The sequence below is a fragment of the Triturus cristatus genome, chromosome 8 (assembly GCF_964204655.1).
Source record: "Triturus cristatus chromosome 8, aTriCri1.1, whole genome shotgun sequence".
In the NCBI taxonomy this organism is placed as follows: domain Eukaryota; kingdom Metazoa; phylum Chordata; class Amphibia; order Caudata; family Salamandridae; genus Triturus; species Triturus cristatus.
The window spans coordinates 170,855,049-170,873,340 of record NC_140591.1 but is presented as its reverse complement, the minus strand read 5'-3'; the positions used below and the strand labels follow the sequence as shown (position 1 = coordinate 170,873,340).

Sequence of the window (18,292 nt, the reverse complement as noted above, 5' to 3'; positions counted from 1 at the left end):
CAGTTGCCCAGCACTTAGTGGGCAACTGCTACGTGTAGGTTGTGCTTTGTGCGCCCTGGTTTGCGCAGCCTGCGCAGGCGCGCCCTGACTCTGCTGGACGCAGGGCTTCCAAGCCCCGACAAGGGCAGTTGGCCTAGGGACTGCCACAGGCAGTGGCTCATGTGGAGTTTGCGTTATTGTTCCTAAAACTGCACCTCTGAATGTGTTTTTATGCATCATGTGCCTTGTGTTTACACCTCTGAATGTGATGCATCATGTGTAATGTGCTTTTACCCCTACAGGTATTGTGATACTTAGGTGGTTGTTTTCTCCTAGTACAGGTGGTGCTAGCGAGGTCCTGGTTCCCTGCGCGATATTTTCCTAAGGTGGTTAGGGTTGCGTAGGTGGTACTTACCTGTTACCAGTAGTTACTGGTTGTGTGCTAAATGTTCTATTTTTGTGCTACATTGATTGTATGTGCTATGGTCTAAAGTATTATTCCTAAGTTCTAAAAGTGCTAATTCCTGACAGTGGTCCATGTGGCCCTGTCCCCCTGTATATATAATCCCTTGTAAACTCTGCCCGTGCCTGTTGGCACATTGTAAAGTGTGTGTTTTTATCTAATGTGTTTTGTATAATACAAAGGCTATTTTTATATAATACCTTGTGTGGAGTTTCCTTTGTGGTGGGCCTTGGGTGTTGTTGCTGGGTGCGCGCGCAAACGCTTTACACATCGCCTCAGAGATAAGCCTGACTGCTCGTGCCAAGCTACCAAGGGGGTGAGCAGGGGTTATCTTTGGCGTGTAACTTCCTTGCCCTGACTAGAGTGGTGGTTTCTGCCTGACTTTGGCGCAAGCCTTAGCCAACCAGAAATCGCCATTTCTAACACAATTGAAGTATTAAAGAGTATTTTTGTTGATATCTCTGGCAAGGCAATATACCAATGTGTTAGTGAGTGTTGTGTAATAAATAGACATTTTCATAACTACGCTGTGTGGTTCTTTTTCATTTAACCTACACTACATGATTAGATCTGGTAAAACAAGCTGCTTAACACTCCTTCTGGACTACGCCTGAAGGCTACTCTCCACACCTACCACTTAGAGAGCCTTCTAAGGTTGTCTAAGACCACTAAAATCCCCATAGGGTTGTCTGCCTTAGTGCATGGTCCTTCACTTGAATAAGTGTGCACCATATACTAAGCCAGCCTCCTACAATATGGGAGTAACGGACCAAAAGGCCAGAGGAGTTTACGGAAAGCAGCACCAGGCTGGTGGAAGAAAATAATGTCCTGCTCATGGTGTAGAGCCTCTTGGACCCCCTACCTGGAGGGTTGGTAGGGAATGCACTAGGATTTACTTGTAAAGTGGAGGCTTGGACCACCAAGCTCTCCGGGGTAGTGCGTTGCCTAGCGAAACTGGGGCCCTACTAGGGCGGGGCAGTGGTGGTAGGCAACCATCCTGTTCACAGGAGCCGCTGTACAGGGTTTGAACAGGGATCAAGCAGCACGTCCGTAAGGGCTTCAGTAAATGGGAAAAGCTGTTCTGAAGGGATCACTCCTGGCTTATGCACCTCTGTCAAGACAGTCTTGACTGCCACGGAGGGTAGGCTAAAGTCCAGGATTTCTGCCACCCTTCTCACCACCACAGCAAAAGAGTCCCCCTTCTTAGTAGCCACAGTAGGAGGAGAAACCATGACAGTATCTGGAGAGTTATCCAGTCCACCGGCATCCGCCAATTCTTCACAAAGTCCATGTCGGGGTCTAAGTCCTGGTATTCTTTAGGGTCAAGTGACCCCAAACAAGTTTTGTTTCCCACTGTTGCTATGTCAGAAGTAAATACCCAGATTTGAATATTCACTCTAATGGTTCTCACTGAGAGCCGTACATACCATATAGAATCATAAATGTGTTACAGTGACTAATGAAGATGTTTCTTACCAGGGATTGAATGATTCCATATAGAAAAGTTCAAATTGTTTACATCCATATTCATTCCCCCTCCCTAATACATCTGCCCCTACTTCCAACATATATGCAGGAACAAAGGAGTAAAGGAGTAATTGAGAAGCCATATAATACAGCATGCTTGCCAAAAAAAGGAAAAAAGGAAAGCCTGGCCTTCTGCCACCCTCCCCCATTGCATTTACGCTTCCAACCCCCTCCCAATCTGAAGTGAAAAACAAATACCTTTGTTCCTGCCACCCACAGCCATCAGACTATGCAATCCTGCCCCTTGCCTGTTAAAACAATATGGTTACATGCAGACAGACTCTGAAAGCCCCACTGGGCATTACCAGTTTGGCTGCAGGTGTGAGCGAAGGTTTGCACAGACTTGTGTCAACATGAAAGAAGATGTTTTGCAAAGGCATGGCCGACATTCTCCTGCCCCCCTCAGGTGTGTGAAGTGGCAAAGGAAGGCGAGTAAGTCAACTACCCACCCTTCTGCCGCCTCATTCAGGCCTCTGTAAATTCTGCATCCACTTTTTTTTACATCACTGCAGTGAATACCAGGATTTCATTCCAGTTGTTCAGTACTGAGGCTTCCTATAGAAATCATACTTAGCAATCCAATTCTAAATTTTATTTTCAAGTATTCATCTAATAAATTACCTGAAACAATTTGCTTAAAATACCATCTTAAACATTTTATCTAAAAAAAGGTTTGATAGAATTTCTTAAAAGGTACAGGGCTTATGGATGAATGTCACAATTGTAAACTTCAGTAATCTTACCCTTAACACAAGTTTTTTCCATGGCTCCTTGTAGGGTTTTAAATTGTAAATATTATTTCTCTTGACTGCCTCAATGTACGCTTCATGACCTTGTCGAAAATAAACCACCTAGAAATAAACACAAAAGAGCAAGTTACTCACCACTACATTTCTCCACATCTGTCAGTACAGCCAATAAGCTCCTACACATGGATGCATGGAGCAGTTGTTTCAGTTTGATTGTATGATAGCACTAGATAGGTCACAACTCAATAGTGAATCACCTATGCCAAGGTTATGCTCAACCTGCCTCTGTCCTTTTACTACCCCTCTACAAGGTTGGGCTACTCAAGCAGACACAAAGTAGAAAGAAATGAGGACTTGTAAGAAATTGGACCACTATTTGGAGTGGGCGACTACACCCCTCAAAGAATAATCACAACCCTGGTCGGTGTTAATCTCAGTCACAAAATTAACCACAGCTCATCCCCCTGGAAGCTTCGAACAGAGAAGCTAGGCTGAATTTAAGGTAATGTGTAAAGTACGTATGCAGTATCAAAATAGTAAAAGTCAAGAAGCAAGCCAATACAAAATCCTAAACCGAATTAGAAAAACTGAAACATTTTACAAATGGACACCCAATTGGCAAAAATCTAATAAGAGGAATCAGAGATATACATTCTTAAATCTGTAATCAGAAATAGCCCCAAAAAGCATAAAGCATCAATTATAGTCAATGACTGCGATAGACTGGGACTTAGATGCAATTTGAGGCCAACCTCAATTAAGCACGGGTCAGATACACCAACCAGTTGCATCCTCGTCAAAGGTTAACCTTTCGCCTTAGCCTTTTGATTCCTTATCAACCACAGAAGTACACTTCTTAAGTCCCCCAGAACTCCAAGGGAGGCCCTTAAGAGTCTGACAGGGTTGTCAGGCAGAGGCCAACAGCAGGGTCCAGTATAGGTCCAGTTGCCACTGGTCAGCTGGGTACTTTCAGGAAAAAGCTTATTGCAGCTGGTTTTATTTCTGTACACACATAGGAGGTCAGCTAACTGACGTCTGGGGTCCACTTCTTTGTTCTGAATATAAGGGAGAGCATGTCCAGTTCTTCAGGGCTCCTCTCAGGTGACAGAGGGCAGGGCTAGTCCTCTTCTAATCTTTTGCAGGGCCAGAGAGTTTTCAGATGTGGGTTTTTTGGGATACCACATTAATTCCTGGCACTAGCCGGTGAGTGGGGGGGGGGGAGAGTCCTAACCCCTACTGTACCAATGGGGTAAAGCTTACCGGTGGTAACGATCCATGCTTTTGCATCAGTTCCTGTGTGCCTTACTCAAACAGGCCCAATATGCCGCCTGTCTGGGTTTTTATTAGATACAAAGGTCTTTGGCAACACTATACCTGGCTCTGAGTGCTGGGTGTACATGTGTGTGTGGGGCGAGGGGAGTGTGTACTATTGTAATCCTACTGTCCTCCCACACCTAACACTAAAATCCAGTTTTAAGCGACACTGTACCATCAACAAACACAGACACAAAAGTCTGGTCGGGCAAAAGAAGGGTCCTTCAGCAACCAGGTAGGGATCCACAAGAATTGTCTTGTCATCCTGTTTTCTCCCTTTTAAGTGTGCCCCACATGTTGCATGTAGCTCAACAGACCTGTCAAGCAGTATCTGATGCTGTGCTGTCAAAAAAAAGGCCCCATCATCCACCCCAACCGAAATATTCGGCTGAGATCAGAGAAGTAATCTCTGTCCATTTAGGTCAGTTTATTGTCTGCTCCTGGAAGGCATTTTATACCTCTTCATGAAGAGCACAGGAGGCTCTCTGACAGGTCAGTCAGATAAAGGGTAGCTTTCTAAAAGTTATTTTTCCTTAATTTTAGTTAAATTAGTGTAGGAAGCCAGCCTCCTACAATCAGCCTTCAGTCTTGAACTGGATTTTTTTTAATAACCAAATTTGATTGATTTTCATATTAATATACAGCGTCATCCAACTTATATGTACACATTTGAAAAAACATGCCAATTGATGTCATGACATGGCACCAACCGCCTCCCCACCACATCATACATTTATAGAGGTAGTCCATGGGGAGCACAACAATTTCTCCATATCTTTGCATGCTTTTGAGGGCAACTCCGGGCCTCATACGCAGGCCGTTCCTTGAGTACATACCAGTCGTCACCCTTCCACCACACCTCTAGGGCCGGGGCCTCCGAATGCCTCCAGCAACGGGCAATGTCCCGTATGGCCACAAGGGTTACCACCCTTATAAGGCTCCTCTGAGACCATGATTCCTCAGTGCCCTCTAATAGCCCCAATAACACCTCACAAGAGCCCAGCGTAATAGTGTGTTACAGGACCTCTAAAATTTCCAGTGTCACTCCCTCCCAAAAGTGCACCAGGCATGGACAGAACCAGGTCATGTGAACAAAACCAGCATTGGGGGCCCAACAGCGCGCACACCATGCCCGTTCCCCCACACAACCACTGGAAGTGGCGCTGAGTGAGATAAGTAGAATGTAGATAGTTGATTTGCACCATTCGCAGCCTAGAAGAAATAGCCAGTTCCCGTGGGGCAAGACAAGCATCTCTCCAGTCCTCATCATCAAGATCCCCCACCCAGCCCTCTCAGCTACATTGTAACTGAGGGAAGCGATTTAGGGCATTAATTATCAGAGATCGCTATATTGTTAAGATCATTCCTTTACCCAGACGGCCCATTAATAACTTTGCATCTAGAGAGCTGTATTCGGTTATCTCCATATCTGCTGGGATAAGAGTTAGGAGAGCATGAGGAAGTTGGAGGTACCGAAAGAACTGTGTTTGTGAAAGGCTATAATATTTCTGTAGCTCTTGAAAAGATATCTGGAGCCCCCACCTATGAACATCGCCCAAATGGGCCATGCCTATGCAGTCTCAATCTACGAACCCTGCAAGGCCAGTCACCTGACCTAACTAGGTGCCCCGCCCACAGGGGCATCATATCCGTGAGGCGGCACATCCAGTGGGTAAGGTGTAGGGCCGCACTCCAGGACTGCACCATTAGACTAGTACAAGATGGGGTCAGCGTGGATAACAGGGTGCCATACACTAAGTCTAACAGTCCATCAAAGTCCATAAGATACTGATTGAGCCGGTAGGCCAGGTTGTCCCAACCTCTGGTGACCACTCATTTATCGAGGCCAGTTCAGTAGCAAGATAATAGACATAAAGGTCTGGGATACCCAGGCTCCCAAATGTCCACTTTCTCGCCAACACAAAAGCCACACAATGGCATTTGCCTGCCTAAACAAAGGAGTTTAGTTTTGATTTGATAGAGGAACCACACCTGAGTGATGGTGTATGGATAATTCGCCAGGATGTATCGGTGCAGGCATATCATTTTAAATAAAGCAGTGCGTCCCATTGGGTTGAGGGGGAGGCAACTCCATCTGCACAAATCATGATCTATCGCAGGCTGAAGCGGATGAAAATTAAGGGACCAGACGATATCCGTCAAGCAGAAGATGTGGACCCCAAGGTACTGAAAAGAGTGATGTTTGGTAGGAATACCGAGCACCAAATGTGACCCATTGCGTCGCCCACTACTGAAACCACAACGGATTTGCAAGCGTTCACCCGCAGGCTTGATGCTTCTGCATATAGCCTAATGATCTCAAGACACCACGGCCCCGTCATTGAACGATCACTGAGGAAAAGCAGAACGTGGTCCACATACAGAGCAATGTGGTCATCTATAGTGCCACCCCTTCCCCCAGTGCCACCCTTGAACCTGATCATCGCAACATCTCAGACAAGGGAACGGCTCTATGACAAGAGCAAACTGCGGGGATAGAGGGCATCCCTGACATATGCCCCAGCGAACCGGGACTGGCGGGGAGAAAACCCCATTGACTTGTACTCGCGCCGACGGGGCCTTATATAGCAGTTTTATCAAGTTGCAGAATAAGGGGCCGTTAACCGCACGCTGAAGTACCGCCTCAAGGAATGACCTGGAGACCGTATCGAAGGCCTTCTGAAAATCAATCAGGATGAGGGCTAGTTCTGCCCCCCCACCACCCCCAACCATGGTGCTCTAAAGAGGGCCAGATACACCCTTCAGATGCAATTGCAAGTCCTTCTCCATGGCATTTAGCTGCACTGATCCGGTTGTACTAGATATGAGATGATCTGGGTGACCCTGGCCACCAATACCTTTGCGGAGATTTTAAGATTGGCATTAATAGGAGATATTGGGCACTACGATGAACAGCGTTTCTGCTGGTTTGTCAGCCATGGGCAGTTTTACAATGGTGGCAACATCAAGTCCTGGGGGAAAGGAACTACGCTTCAGAGCGTCAGCTTACAAGGCTACTAAATGTGGGGAAAAGAGATCACTGTATGGCTTGAAAACTCAATGGTAAACCTATCAGGGCCGGGAATTACCCCAGACTGAAAATCAGATATTGCCTGCCTTACCCCCTCGACCGAAATCAGTGACTCCTATACAAGCGCTAATGAGCGGTGAAGTTCCTCCGGGGTAGGCAGGCACACTGCATATAACTCAAGGTAATAAGTTGCAAATGTTTGAACAATAGTAGGCAAATCCTCACACAGAGTGCCAGAGCCATCCCAAATTGCCTGGACCACTCTAATGGAGACCTCTTGAGTGGACATCCAATACAACAGCTTGCTCGACTTATAACCCTGAGCATATATCCTTCATGTGGACGCTCTCCAACATTGTCTCACCTTCTCCAGATAGACCTGGGGGAGTTTAGCCCCACCATTTCCAATGAACTGGCTGTGGCCTCCAATACAGGGCCCATTTCTGTACCCTCGAACACAGTGATCTGGGTTTCAAGCTCAGTAAAAAAACAGTTGAAAACATGGCTCTTTAAGAACAAAGCCTCCTTATAGGGCAGCCATACGTGAACTGTTATCGCAGGGACACTCTAAGCTGGGGTAGCTGTACACTCTATAAATACCGGTCATTCATTCCAACAGTGCTAGGCCTCACAAAGCCCCACTGAACCCACCTATGAGACCAGGTTCACAGAGTGCGCTCGGTGGCCAGGTTGGAGAATGTCAGATATGCCACAGTCAGGGTTTGGAACCACGTTGAAGTCCTCACCTCAAGAAAAGCCACTCCAGTTTGAAGGAATGTAATGAGGGTTTAAACTGCACGTAGTGTGAATTGTAACAGCTGTGGGGGGATGAAGCATGATACTAAATTAAGATGTTTGGCCTCCAGTTGCTCCTCTATGCCCACATACCGCCCCGGAGGATCCCAATGTATACTTAATATTGTAATAGGAAATGTTTTATGAAGGAGTAAAGCTGGAACCTCTAGCATAACCCATGTGGAACACACGGTTGTATCCGAAACACCCCAGATAAGAGCAATAGGTGCTCATAAGGTGGGTTTCTTGGAGTAGCACTGCATCCGGTTTGTGTCGTTTGATATGACGTCGGATAACCAGTCTCTTGATATGAAACAAATGTGCATTGTGTTGTACATTGGGAAGTTTCTACTTTTGGCTTTGACATGCCCTCATGCCATCTTGAATTCTGATTTGTCTAGCTTGAGCTTTGCGCACACAGGAAGGTCTCCAGATCACTCAAGTTGTTAAGGATATTCCTGCTAAAGATTGTTTCTGTACTTTTGGAAATGTTTTGTACTTTCTCAAGCTTTGTTAAGCTAAGGGACTGGAACATGTGGGAGAGCAGAGGAATACATGAGAACTCCTTTGCCTTTGGAATGCTTGTGGGAGTTTGGCCAACTCCATTAAGTTTCCTTGGCGAAGAGGAGGTCGTCTCGGAAACTTCTAGTGCATTGAGATTATAAAACTGGGATTTGTTGACTTGAAAAGCGGGATTTTGTTTTGACCTGAATGAACGACGGACGCGTCTAATTCCGTGTAGCAGTTCCCAGCTTGCTGAGTCTCTTGATCCCGGCTGTGAATACCCCAGTCAGGAGTGTGCTAAGATGCAGTTATTACAGCCGGTGATGTATTCTTCTTGATTATTGGCATTTTGATGTGTGTGTATGTGTGCACATTCAAGTCTCCAGTGGTTCTAATCACTTGATGTATTTAGTGTATATATCTTTATATCTTTTCACGCTTTCCTTTGTATTTGTGCCTGATCATTTGCATTTAACAGCGCCTATTTCTTGCAGTGGACGTCCAGTATTATCAATATTATCTGCTTGCATATTATTATTCCATACACACACACAAATATATATATACACACACACATTTATTTTTTTGTTAGTGTTACACAAACAAAACCCCATTAATTTTGAAAACTGTCTTTTCATATGCCTCATTTTATGCGAGTGAAATCCCTTTCCAGATGTTTGTATTGCTTCGCCATGTGTGTGCCTCTATGTGGGAGAAATGTATTTTTTATTATTTGGGAGGGCGAAGAAATACACTACCTGAAAAGAAAAAACATTCGAACAATAACACATTTGAATACGGTGTAAACCCCATGCCCGCCACCCCATACTTCTAAACCGGAAGCATCGGTCCCCCTGTACAGAACATCTGTAACTATGGCGGGAGAAGAATAGAGTGATGACGATCAGGAGCACCATTTTCCCTTAGCAGGATAATCTAGCCTGACATCACTGTGGACGTAACCAGTAAATAAATCTGACCGTGCAGATGCGAGTAAGCTCCCATGCACCTCCCACCAAATCAATAAGACAACAAGCAGCAGGGCGCACCATTCCTAGTGCACATTCAAAGAGCCTGACCCGCCACAAGAGCCAAGCACACCCACAGTAGGGTGTAAGTATTCTGATCAAGGCAGGGAGTCAGACAAGCTCTCAGTTGATTTAAAGATCGCTGGGGTATCAGACAGCGAGGCCTCCCGGTCTAAACCCCGATCAGTGTCCTGTACAGGGACAGGGCTCATTGAAGTTTGCCTCTCACTCGGAGGCTGCCCCCGCCTCCGAGACTTCGTGTGGTGCCTGCAGGTCCGCTGCACCAAGGGTGAGCATTGTGTGCAATTCGATTCAGGTACATGGTCTCTACTGGCTACCACACTGCTGCGCTTGCATTAGCACTGTGTTTTTTAGCATTTCCTTGTTTTGTATTTGTGTTTGAGATGGTGTTGAACTTACCCCTGTTTTTAAGTTCTCGCTTGCAGCTCGCGCTCCTTATTCCCCTCACTGCATTTAAAAGAAGGCATTTTTGCCAGAAGCACCACCACTTTGGTGGGTCCGGGTCCCGGGGGCGAACTTTGGTGGGCGCCATTTTGGATTGGGGCACTTGATCCGGCGGCGGCCGCCATCTTGGAGCGGACTCGCGCGCTAAGGGCTTATTGGAGCGCCTATTTAAGGCGGTCCTCTGTGCGGCGGCTGTCTCTACTGGCTACCACACTGCTGCGCTTGCGCTTGCATTAGCGCTGTGTTTTTAGCATTTCCTTGTTTTGTATTTGTGTTTGAGATTGTGTTGAACTTAACCCTGTTTTTAAGTTCTCGCTTGCAGCTCGCGCTCCTTATTCCCCTCACTGCATTTAAAAGAAGGCATTTTTGCCAGAAGCACCACCACTTTGGTGGGTCCGGGTCCCGGGGGTGAACTTTGGTGGGCGCCATTTTGGATTGGGGCACTTGATCCGGCGGCGGCCGCCATCTTGGAGCGGACTCGCGTGCTAAGGGCTTATTGGAGCGCCTATTTAAAGTCGCTTTTTCCCGCGCAGCGGGACGCGCAAGTGGACGCCTTCGCTTAGCCGGAGTCGTGCCGGAGTCCTGCCCGTCTGCGCCCGTCTGCGTCCCGGAGGCGCCGGGTCGGCGGTGGACTGCGGCCCGGTAAGCCTCGGACGAGGATGATCTGTTACACCTCAGTGACGCTGCGCGCCCTGCAGACTGTTTCTTGTTCTTGTCGCTCTGTTTTCCCGGGCCGTGTCAAGGGTAAACGGCGTTGCCCGGGCTGTGGCTGGTCGCCTGTGTGGACTCCTGTCACCGTCCACCGACCAGCAGTGGCTCGTGTTAAACATCTGTGCCTGCTGCTCAATACGAGGTCAGTAGGTAGCCATGCCCTGTACATTTATGATCTCCTTGTCAGGGAAAATCCATTATGTCTTCTACTGACTGAAACCTGGTTGGGCGAGGCGTCCAATCCGGACATTTTCTCAGCCATTCCTCCGGCGTATAATATCTTCCGGCAGGACAGAGCGAAGGGAAGGGGTGGCGGGGTTGCTGTGGTGGTGAAGAAGAGCGTGTCCTGCTCAGTTCTCCCCCTGAATCCCATTGGGGGTTCCGAGTCCCTTGCCTTTACGCTCAGACTGTCCCCGTGCCAAGCTCTGAAGGGGCTGCTGGTGTACAGGCCGCCTGGCCCTGTGGGTTCCTTTCTGGATGACCTGCAGATGGCCATTTCCGAACTGGCGCTGTCCACACAGCATTGTGTGGTGGCGGGAGACTTCAATTTCCATCTTGACGTGGCGGACGATTCGGACTCAACTAAATTGCTGGATATCACATCCCCGCTGGGCCTTGTACCTTTTGTGATGGGTCCTACACATGAGAAAGGGCATACCCTGGACCAAGTGTTTTCGTCGGTCCCGATTGTTGATATTGAAACCCTGCCCGTGCTCTGGACGGATCACAGGCTGATTAGGTTCTCCGTGTTGGAGAACGGGCGAACGAACAGCAGCGCCCCCATACTGCCCAGACCAGCTGTGAGAGCGTTGCATAGAGTGACGCCCGATATGCTGGAGCAGGCGCTTGTGGATCATCCATGCCCCTTCTCGGGCGATTTGGAACGGGACACTGAGGCTCTGCAGCTGTGGCTGACTGAAAGGTTGAATGATCTTGCCCCAAGGGCGGCCCCCCGGTCCACGGCGATCTGCGCCGTGGTTTACGGAGGCGCTGCGCGTGGCTCGCAGCCAATGTAAGGTTGCTGAGCGGGCCTGGCGCCTTCAGTGTGACGGGAAGGCCAAACTCGCCTATAGGTCGGCTGTGAAGGCTTATCACCGGGACATCCTGTGTGCAAAGAAGGAATATCTTGCTAGGAGGATCGAGGCGTCGGTGAACTCCTGTAAGGAGATCTTCACTGTGGTGAAGGAGTTCACGACCCCCAGCTCCAACTTGCCCCTTCCAGTTTCACCTGACTCGTGGGCGTGTGATCTTGCCAACTTCTTTACAGATAAGATCAAGGCGATTCAGGCCTCCTTCTTGGAGAGGTCGGAGGAGGGGTGTTGCGGCTCCGGGGCGGGACGCGTTCCATCGTCCACGCCTGTTGCTGTGCTGTCGGACTTTCCATCTGTTTCTAGCGATGCGTCCCTGTTGCTGCTGGCCAGCCTTAAATCGGGCTCGCCGCTAGACCCCTGCCCTGCCAAATTTTTGGCCAGGATGGCGGCGATGGTGAACCCACTGGTCAACCCCCTTCTCAATGCCTCCTTGAGGGAGGGGAGTGTCCCACGCACCTGGAAAAGGGCGATGGTGATCCCCCTCCTGAAAAAGCCCGGTTTGGATGCCGAGGTCCTGGCCAACTACAGGCCAATTTCTCTTCTCCCGGCTCTGGCGAAGATCACAGAGAAACATGTGCAAGGCATCTTGTCTGGTTTCTTAGAAACAAACAATCTACTTCATCCATCCCAATCCGGATTCCGTCCTAATTTAAGTACGGAAACGGCTCTGCTGGAGGTCTCGGAGGTTATTCGCGAGACTTTGGATGTTGGAGGCAAGGCCATGCTTGTCATGTTAGATCTGTCGGCGGCCTTTGACACCGTCCCCCATGTGGCGCTCCTCGCCAGGCTCCATGACATCGGCCTTAGGGGGACGGTGCTCAAATGGTTTACATCTTTTCTTGAGGGCCGCCGCCAGATGATCTGGGTTTCCCAGAGCTCCGCTGAGATGCCGCCATTGGGAGTTGGAGTTCCACAGGGTTCTGTGTTGAGCCCGACGTTGTTCAACATCTTCATGTCCCCTCTGGCGCCCTTGGAGGAGGCTTATGGGGCCCAGATCGTGTCATACGCAGATGACACGCAACTCCTCTTCACCTGCGGAAAAGATCAGGCATTCGATGGAGAGAGTATTCGGGGGTGCTTGGGAATGGTCTTCGACTGGTTCCAGCGGAATAGCCTGAAGGCCAATTCCAGCAAGTCGGAGGTTTTATTCTTCGGCTGTGCTACCGACCCGGAGTGGCAGGAATGGTGGCCGTTGGATATGTGTCCTCCTGCAAAGTCATCGCTGGTTGCCAAAAACCTGGGAGTCGAGCTGGACAATAAGCTTATGTTGAGAGCGCATGTTCTTGGTCTGGCTGGCACCTGCTTTGGCATTTTGAAGATGCTCCGCAAGTTTCTACCATTGCTCTCTGTGGAGCACAGGCGGATCACTGTGCAAGCTCTTATTGGATCCAGGCTGGATTACGCGAACGCCCTCTTCCTTGGCCTCCCGGATTATTTGGTCCAGCGCCTGCAGGTGGCGCAGAACTCTGCCGCTCGTGCCATTTTTGGCCTTCACAGGCGAGCACGAGTATCCGGGCTGCTGCAGACGCTTCACTGGTTGCCCATCCGGAAGCGGATTATGTTTAAATCCTTGACGCTGATGCATAAAGCACTTTTTGGCTCTGGCGCTAGGTATTTGCAACGGAGGCTGTCTTTTTACCGTCCAGCCCGTTCACTGCGGTCAGAATCTCTTTTCATGGCCGTGGTTCCGCGTGTGAGGAAGGCCCGCACTGGGGGGCGCTCTTTTAGCCTCAAGGCCCCTCAGCTTTGGAATTCGCTTCCGCTGGTTTTACGCGGCACTTCTAATTTGCTTCAGTTTAGGAAGAGCCTGAAGACTTGGCTTTTCAACCTTTAGGTTTTCTTTTCTCCTTTTTTGTCTTGTGGTCTGTTATTGGTCTGTTGTGTTATTTTACACTGAGCTGCATGTGGAAAGCGCCGGGACACTCTTTCTGAGTAGCCGTGCGCTATATAAACACAATATAACATAACATAACATGTGGACCCCCCTGTGGCCCGCTGATGAAGTGGTCCTGATCCGTTGCCCACTCCCAGGCCTGCTTAGTGGTATCAAATAACAGGGTAGAGTACTCATAAAGAACCTTACGTCTGGCTGGGAAGAGCAGCATAATAACGGATGTTGAGCACCCAGACTTTTTGCTCGACATCCTCGAATATACGACGCTCCTATTGAACTGCTCCAGTATAGTAGAGAAAAATCTAGATTTTGACATTAGAGTGACTTAGATATGGATGGTTGTGGGCTTTGCGAAGAACTGTGTCTCAGTCACGGTGGAATGGAATGCGTGCTATTACTGGCTGGATAGGGGCCCCCGGGGGAGGTCTCCTAGTGAGAGGACTAAGTGCACCCTGTACCACAAAGTTGCTAGATAACTTGTCAGTCCGCAATCCAAGAGCAGATCCAATCCTCCGGAAGAACATCCATTTCAAATCCCTCCACCCCTTCCGGCAGTCGAACTGGATGCAAGTTGTTCGCCTGGAGCTGTTCTCAGCATCCTTTGCCCTTTCAGTGAGATCTGCAACCCAAGACTGCAATTGAGAGACTTGACATTTGAGGGTACTCACATCTTTGGTTGTTAAAATCCTATTCTCGGCCTCTGTGACCCTCTCAGCTACCTTACGGAGGTCATGATGCAGAGGGAAGAGATCGAACCATACACACTCCACCTTCGATTTAACTGTCTCTCTCGATGCCTGAATCGCTGTAAGTATAGTGAATAAATTAATGAGTGTTTGCGTTGCTGTCGTGACAGAGGGGTCACAAGAAGAACCCCTTGCCTCAGGGACCAAGGTAGTATATTGGTCCATTTTGGTTTGGCCACCTTTTGGGGGGGGGGGGGTAAGAGGGGTGGGGGGCTTGTCATGGCCCATAGTAAGTCCCGCAGTCTGAAGCAATAATAAAGCTGATATGTAGCGTGGGGCTTCAGTGTAGGTCTCGCTCATCCCCTCTATTGCCTCCCTTGCAGAGCGGTCCAGGGGTCCGTAGGGTCTGTCAAAGCTCATCCCCCCACCAGCAGTCAATACAATTAAAAGATAGACATCAAGCCATAGTGTCCAGGCCTACAATTATATGTCCAGCAACCAACCCTCGGAAACCCATACAAGATAAGTTATTTACCTTCCGGTAACGCTTTATCTTGTAGAGACAATCTAGCCGCAGATTCCTTACCCGTGAACTTCCAGGCCTTAGGCTGGATCCAGAATATTTTTCTTAGCAGTGACCCTGCGCGCCATTAGGTGGCGAGTTCACGTGACGCAGTATGGCATCGAGTTTGTCAGCTTAAAGTCCGTGTTGTCTATGCTGGCGCCATCTCAGCACGCTGACGTCAGTACTTTGCACGACTTTCCACACCAGAAGTGCAGAGCCATGAAGTTAACTGACAGTGGTGTGTTTAAACTAGGGCCCTGAAGGAGAACAACCCTGACATGAAGAACTGATCCGCAGTGCATGGAGGATGGGCGGGTAAGAAATCTGCAGCTAGATTAATGTCTATACCAGATAAGGTGTTTGTAGGAGGCTGGCTTAGTATATGGTGCACACTTATTCAAGTGGTGCATCTTACACTAATCCAGGCAACCCTTATGGTGATTTTAATTGTCTTTCATAACCACAGAAAGCTCTCAAATTGGTAGCTGTGGAGAACAGCCGTTGGGAGTCTTGAAGGAGTGTTAAGCAGCTTGTTTCATAAGTTTAATCTGTAGTGTAAGTTAAATGAAAAAGCACCACATAGTGTTTATATAAAAATACTTCTATTTATTACACAACACTCCCTAATACATTGGTATATCGCCTACCCGGTGATATCAACACAATACACAAGAATATTTCAAATGTAATAAGGTAAGTAGCACAAAATACAGTGGTCTCCAGGGAAGACAAAAATACATACTAAGAAAGTGGAATGTGAACTGCTAAGGAGAATGGGAGTTAGACCTGAAGACCCAAAGGAGCCGGGGACACAAGGAACCACCCAAGATAAGTACCTAGGAACCACACGGAGGCTGTGGGCAGAGCAGAAACACAACAGTGTGGCCAATGTAAGTCAAGGGAGAAGTCGCGGTTGCAGTTTTGTAGAAGGACCATTCAGAGAGGACTCAGAAGAAACCCTTTGGAAGACAGAAGGTTGGAGAGCCACCCACCCCCGTGGATGCCACAGGAACCAGATTACCTACACATAGGGGTGAAGTGATGTTGGATCCTGCCATAGACAGCAATGGAAGACTTAGACGAAGAAGCCTCTGGTGAAGAATGAAGGAGTAGGGTGGAATCTAGAAGTGAAGAACCTGCAAGCGGAGGAAACAGAATCGATGCCACTCGGACGTGACCAAGAGGCACGCAGAGACAGACACACAATGCCCACCGATGTTGGGAGGTTCAGAAGACTCTACGGTGACCTTGTCGCTGCAGCTGTGAGGACTAGGCGATGCTGAGGAAGACCAGGAGCCATGCTCGAGCTGTCCCACATCTGTAACTAGGTGGTCCGACGGGAGCACCAACAAGCCTTGGTAGCCGCAACTGGTGTGGAAGACGAAAAAAGAGCAACGCTGGGACAAGCAAGGTCCAAGGGACTCGCCAACAGCAGGAGAGTCATAGCAGGCCCGAGCAAGCAGGGTAGCCCACTAAAGTAATAGAAGACCCTCAAGAGGACCCACAGTCTGAAGGCACAGGAGTCGCAAGAGGACCTCGAGCAGCTCACCACAAATGAAGGTCCATGTTGCAGAGGATGCAGTGAGGACGCTGATCTTGGAAAGAAGAGATGCTGGAGGCTAAAGGTTCTTGAAGCCCGAAGATCTCTGGAGTGCAGAGTCGATAAAACTTGGCCAAGGTTATACGGTGCACAGGGGTTTGGTTCCAGAGGTTCTGATAAGGGATACTGGTCTCAAAGTTTCAGGGAGGACAGGTCAGACCTCGAGGGAATTGCAGAACCACCACCTGTGTTGCTGAACCCTGAGAAGTCTGTAGGATGACAGGAACTGCAGACCGGTCAGCTTTGTTGCTGTGTCTGCAGATGCAGGGGAGTGACTACCTCACTCCAAGGGAGATTACGTCAGGTATCCTTGAAGCCCACAGGTCAGTTGAAGATCCTAGATGGAGCACAGACACAGACAACGAAGACTTGCAGAGCACTGAGACTAGGAGACTTCCTTGATGCAGTCTCGGTTTCAGGCGAAGTCCAGCGAAGGACAAGTGTCCAGACGAACAAAGAGTGATGTAGTTTCAGTCTAGAGTCTTGTCCCATGACAAATCTAAGGAACCACCCATAGGTAAGTCCTTAAGTACTCTAAAGGAAAGGTTGGAACAACACAAGGGTCCCTACCAGAGGAGGGGCTGGACAGAGGGGAGGATACTCCCATGTCCTTTGCCCAGTTTTGCAGTAGAGCGGGAGCCAAGGTTTCCCTGGACTGGCTCAAAGTTGAGTATGCAAGTGCCCTTCAAAGCAGTCTGGTGGCACTGGAAAGTGCCACCAGCTCATTCCACTACTCCAAGTCCTGTCTGGGAGGGGGTCACAACTCCCTGTGACAGAAAACCTATTGTTTTACCTTCCCCTGCTCGAGCTAGACTCCGCAGCAGGAGGGCAGAATCATGCCTGTGCCTGTGCTCGGCAGCAGCACTAGTTTGCTGTCAGACCCAGAAAGGATGTTACTGGGAGGAAATGGGGATACCCCAAGGGAGCCCCCAAGGGAGCCCCCCCAAATACATTGGATTATACTTCCAACATTGGAATCAGTGTTGGGGTATGATTCGAACATGTTTGATACCGAACATGACCGGGTTAGGTGCACCCACCATATAGTTGGACATCTCGTAATTACTGATGTCCACTATATGTATTAAAATGGCTGAGCGCTCTTACAATGCCTGTAGAATCGACTCCACGGTTTGCAGGGGTGTCCTCCTTATGCAGGAGCACCCTCACACTTATAACCATGCAGCTTAAGTAGACTCCCATGGGTGGCACAATACATGCTGCATCCCATGGGAGATTCTTGGTGTACCTAGGCTTTTGTACCTTAGTACCATAAACTAGAGACTTATAAGGGCACACCAGTAGCCAGTTGTGGCTGTACAAGAGTATTTACCAATGCATATTTAGGGAGAAAGCATAGTTGCTGGGGTCCTGTTTAGGAGGATTCCAGTCAGACTAGGTCACAAACATACAGACACCAAGCAAAAAGTAGGGATAACCATGAAAGCAGATCCTACTTTCCTACACATTCCCTCCTCCCCCAAATGTCAGGAGATGAGACTAATCTTGCCCCATTGAGTCTTTATTTTCTAAGTGGAAATATCTGGAGAGTCCATCTGTGTTGGCATGGTAACTCCCAGGTCTATGTTCCCCAGAAAGGTCCACCCCCATGTAGGGAAATGGACCACATCATACGTTTGGGATTTTCACCCTTCATTTGTTTAAGACATAAGAGAGGCTTATGGTCTGTCTGAATAGAGAAGCGAGTGCCAAACAGGCATTACCTCAACTTCTTCAGGGCACAGACCACAGCAAATACCTCCCTCTCAATAACTGACCAACATTTCTCCGTGAGGGTCAACCTTCTGCTTAGGAAAGCTACTGGTTGATCCTGGCCATTTGCATTCAGTTGTGACAATACTACACCTACCCCTATCTAAGAACATCTGT

At 48.6% G+C, this 18,292-nt stretch overlaps 1 protein-coding gene across 3 annotated transcripts in view; it reads right to left on the bottom strand.

Annotated features, from left to right (window-relative positions):
- Nucleotides 1–18,292, bottom strand: part of BRWD1 (bromodomain and WD repeat domain containing 1) — a 2,304,433-nt gene that overhangs the window by 810,195 nt on the left and 1,475,946 nt on the right. For all 3 annotated transcript variants that reach the window (XM_085621250.1, XM_085621251.1, XM_085621252.1), the window contains exon 25: nucleotides 2,713–2,820. In XM_085621250.1, the coding sequence (XP_085477376.1) occupies nucleotides 2,713–2,820 (108 nt within the window). The remainder of the gene's footprint in view (nucleotides 1–2,712; nucleotides 2,821–18,292) is intronic.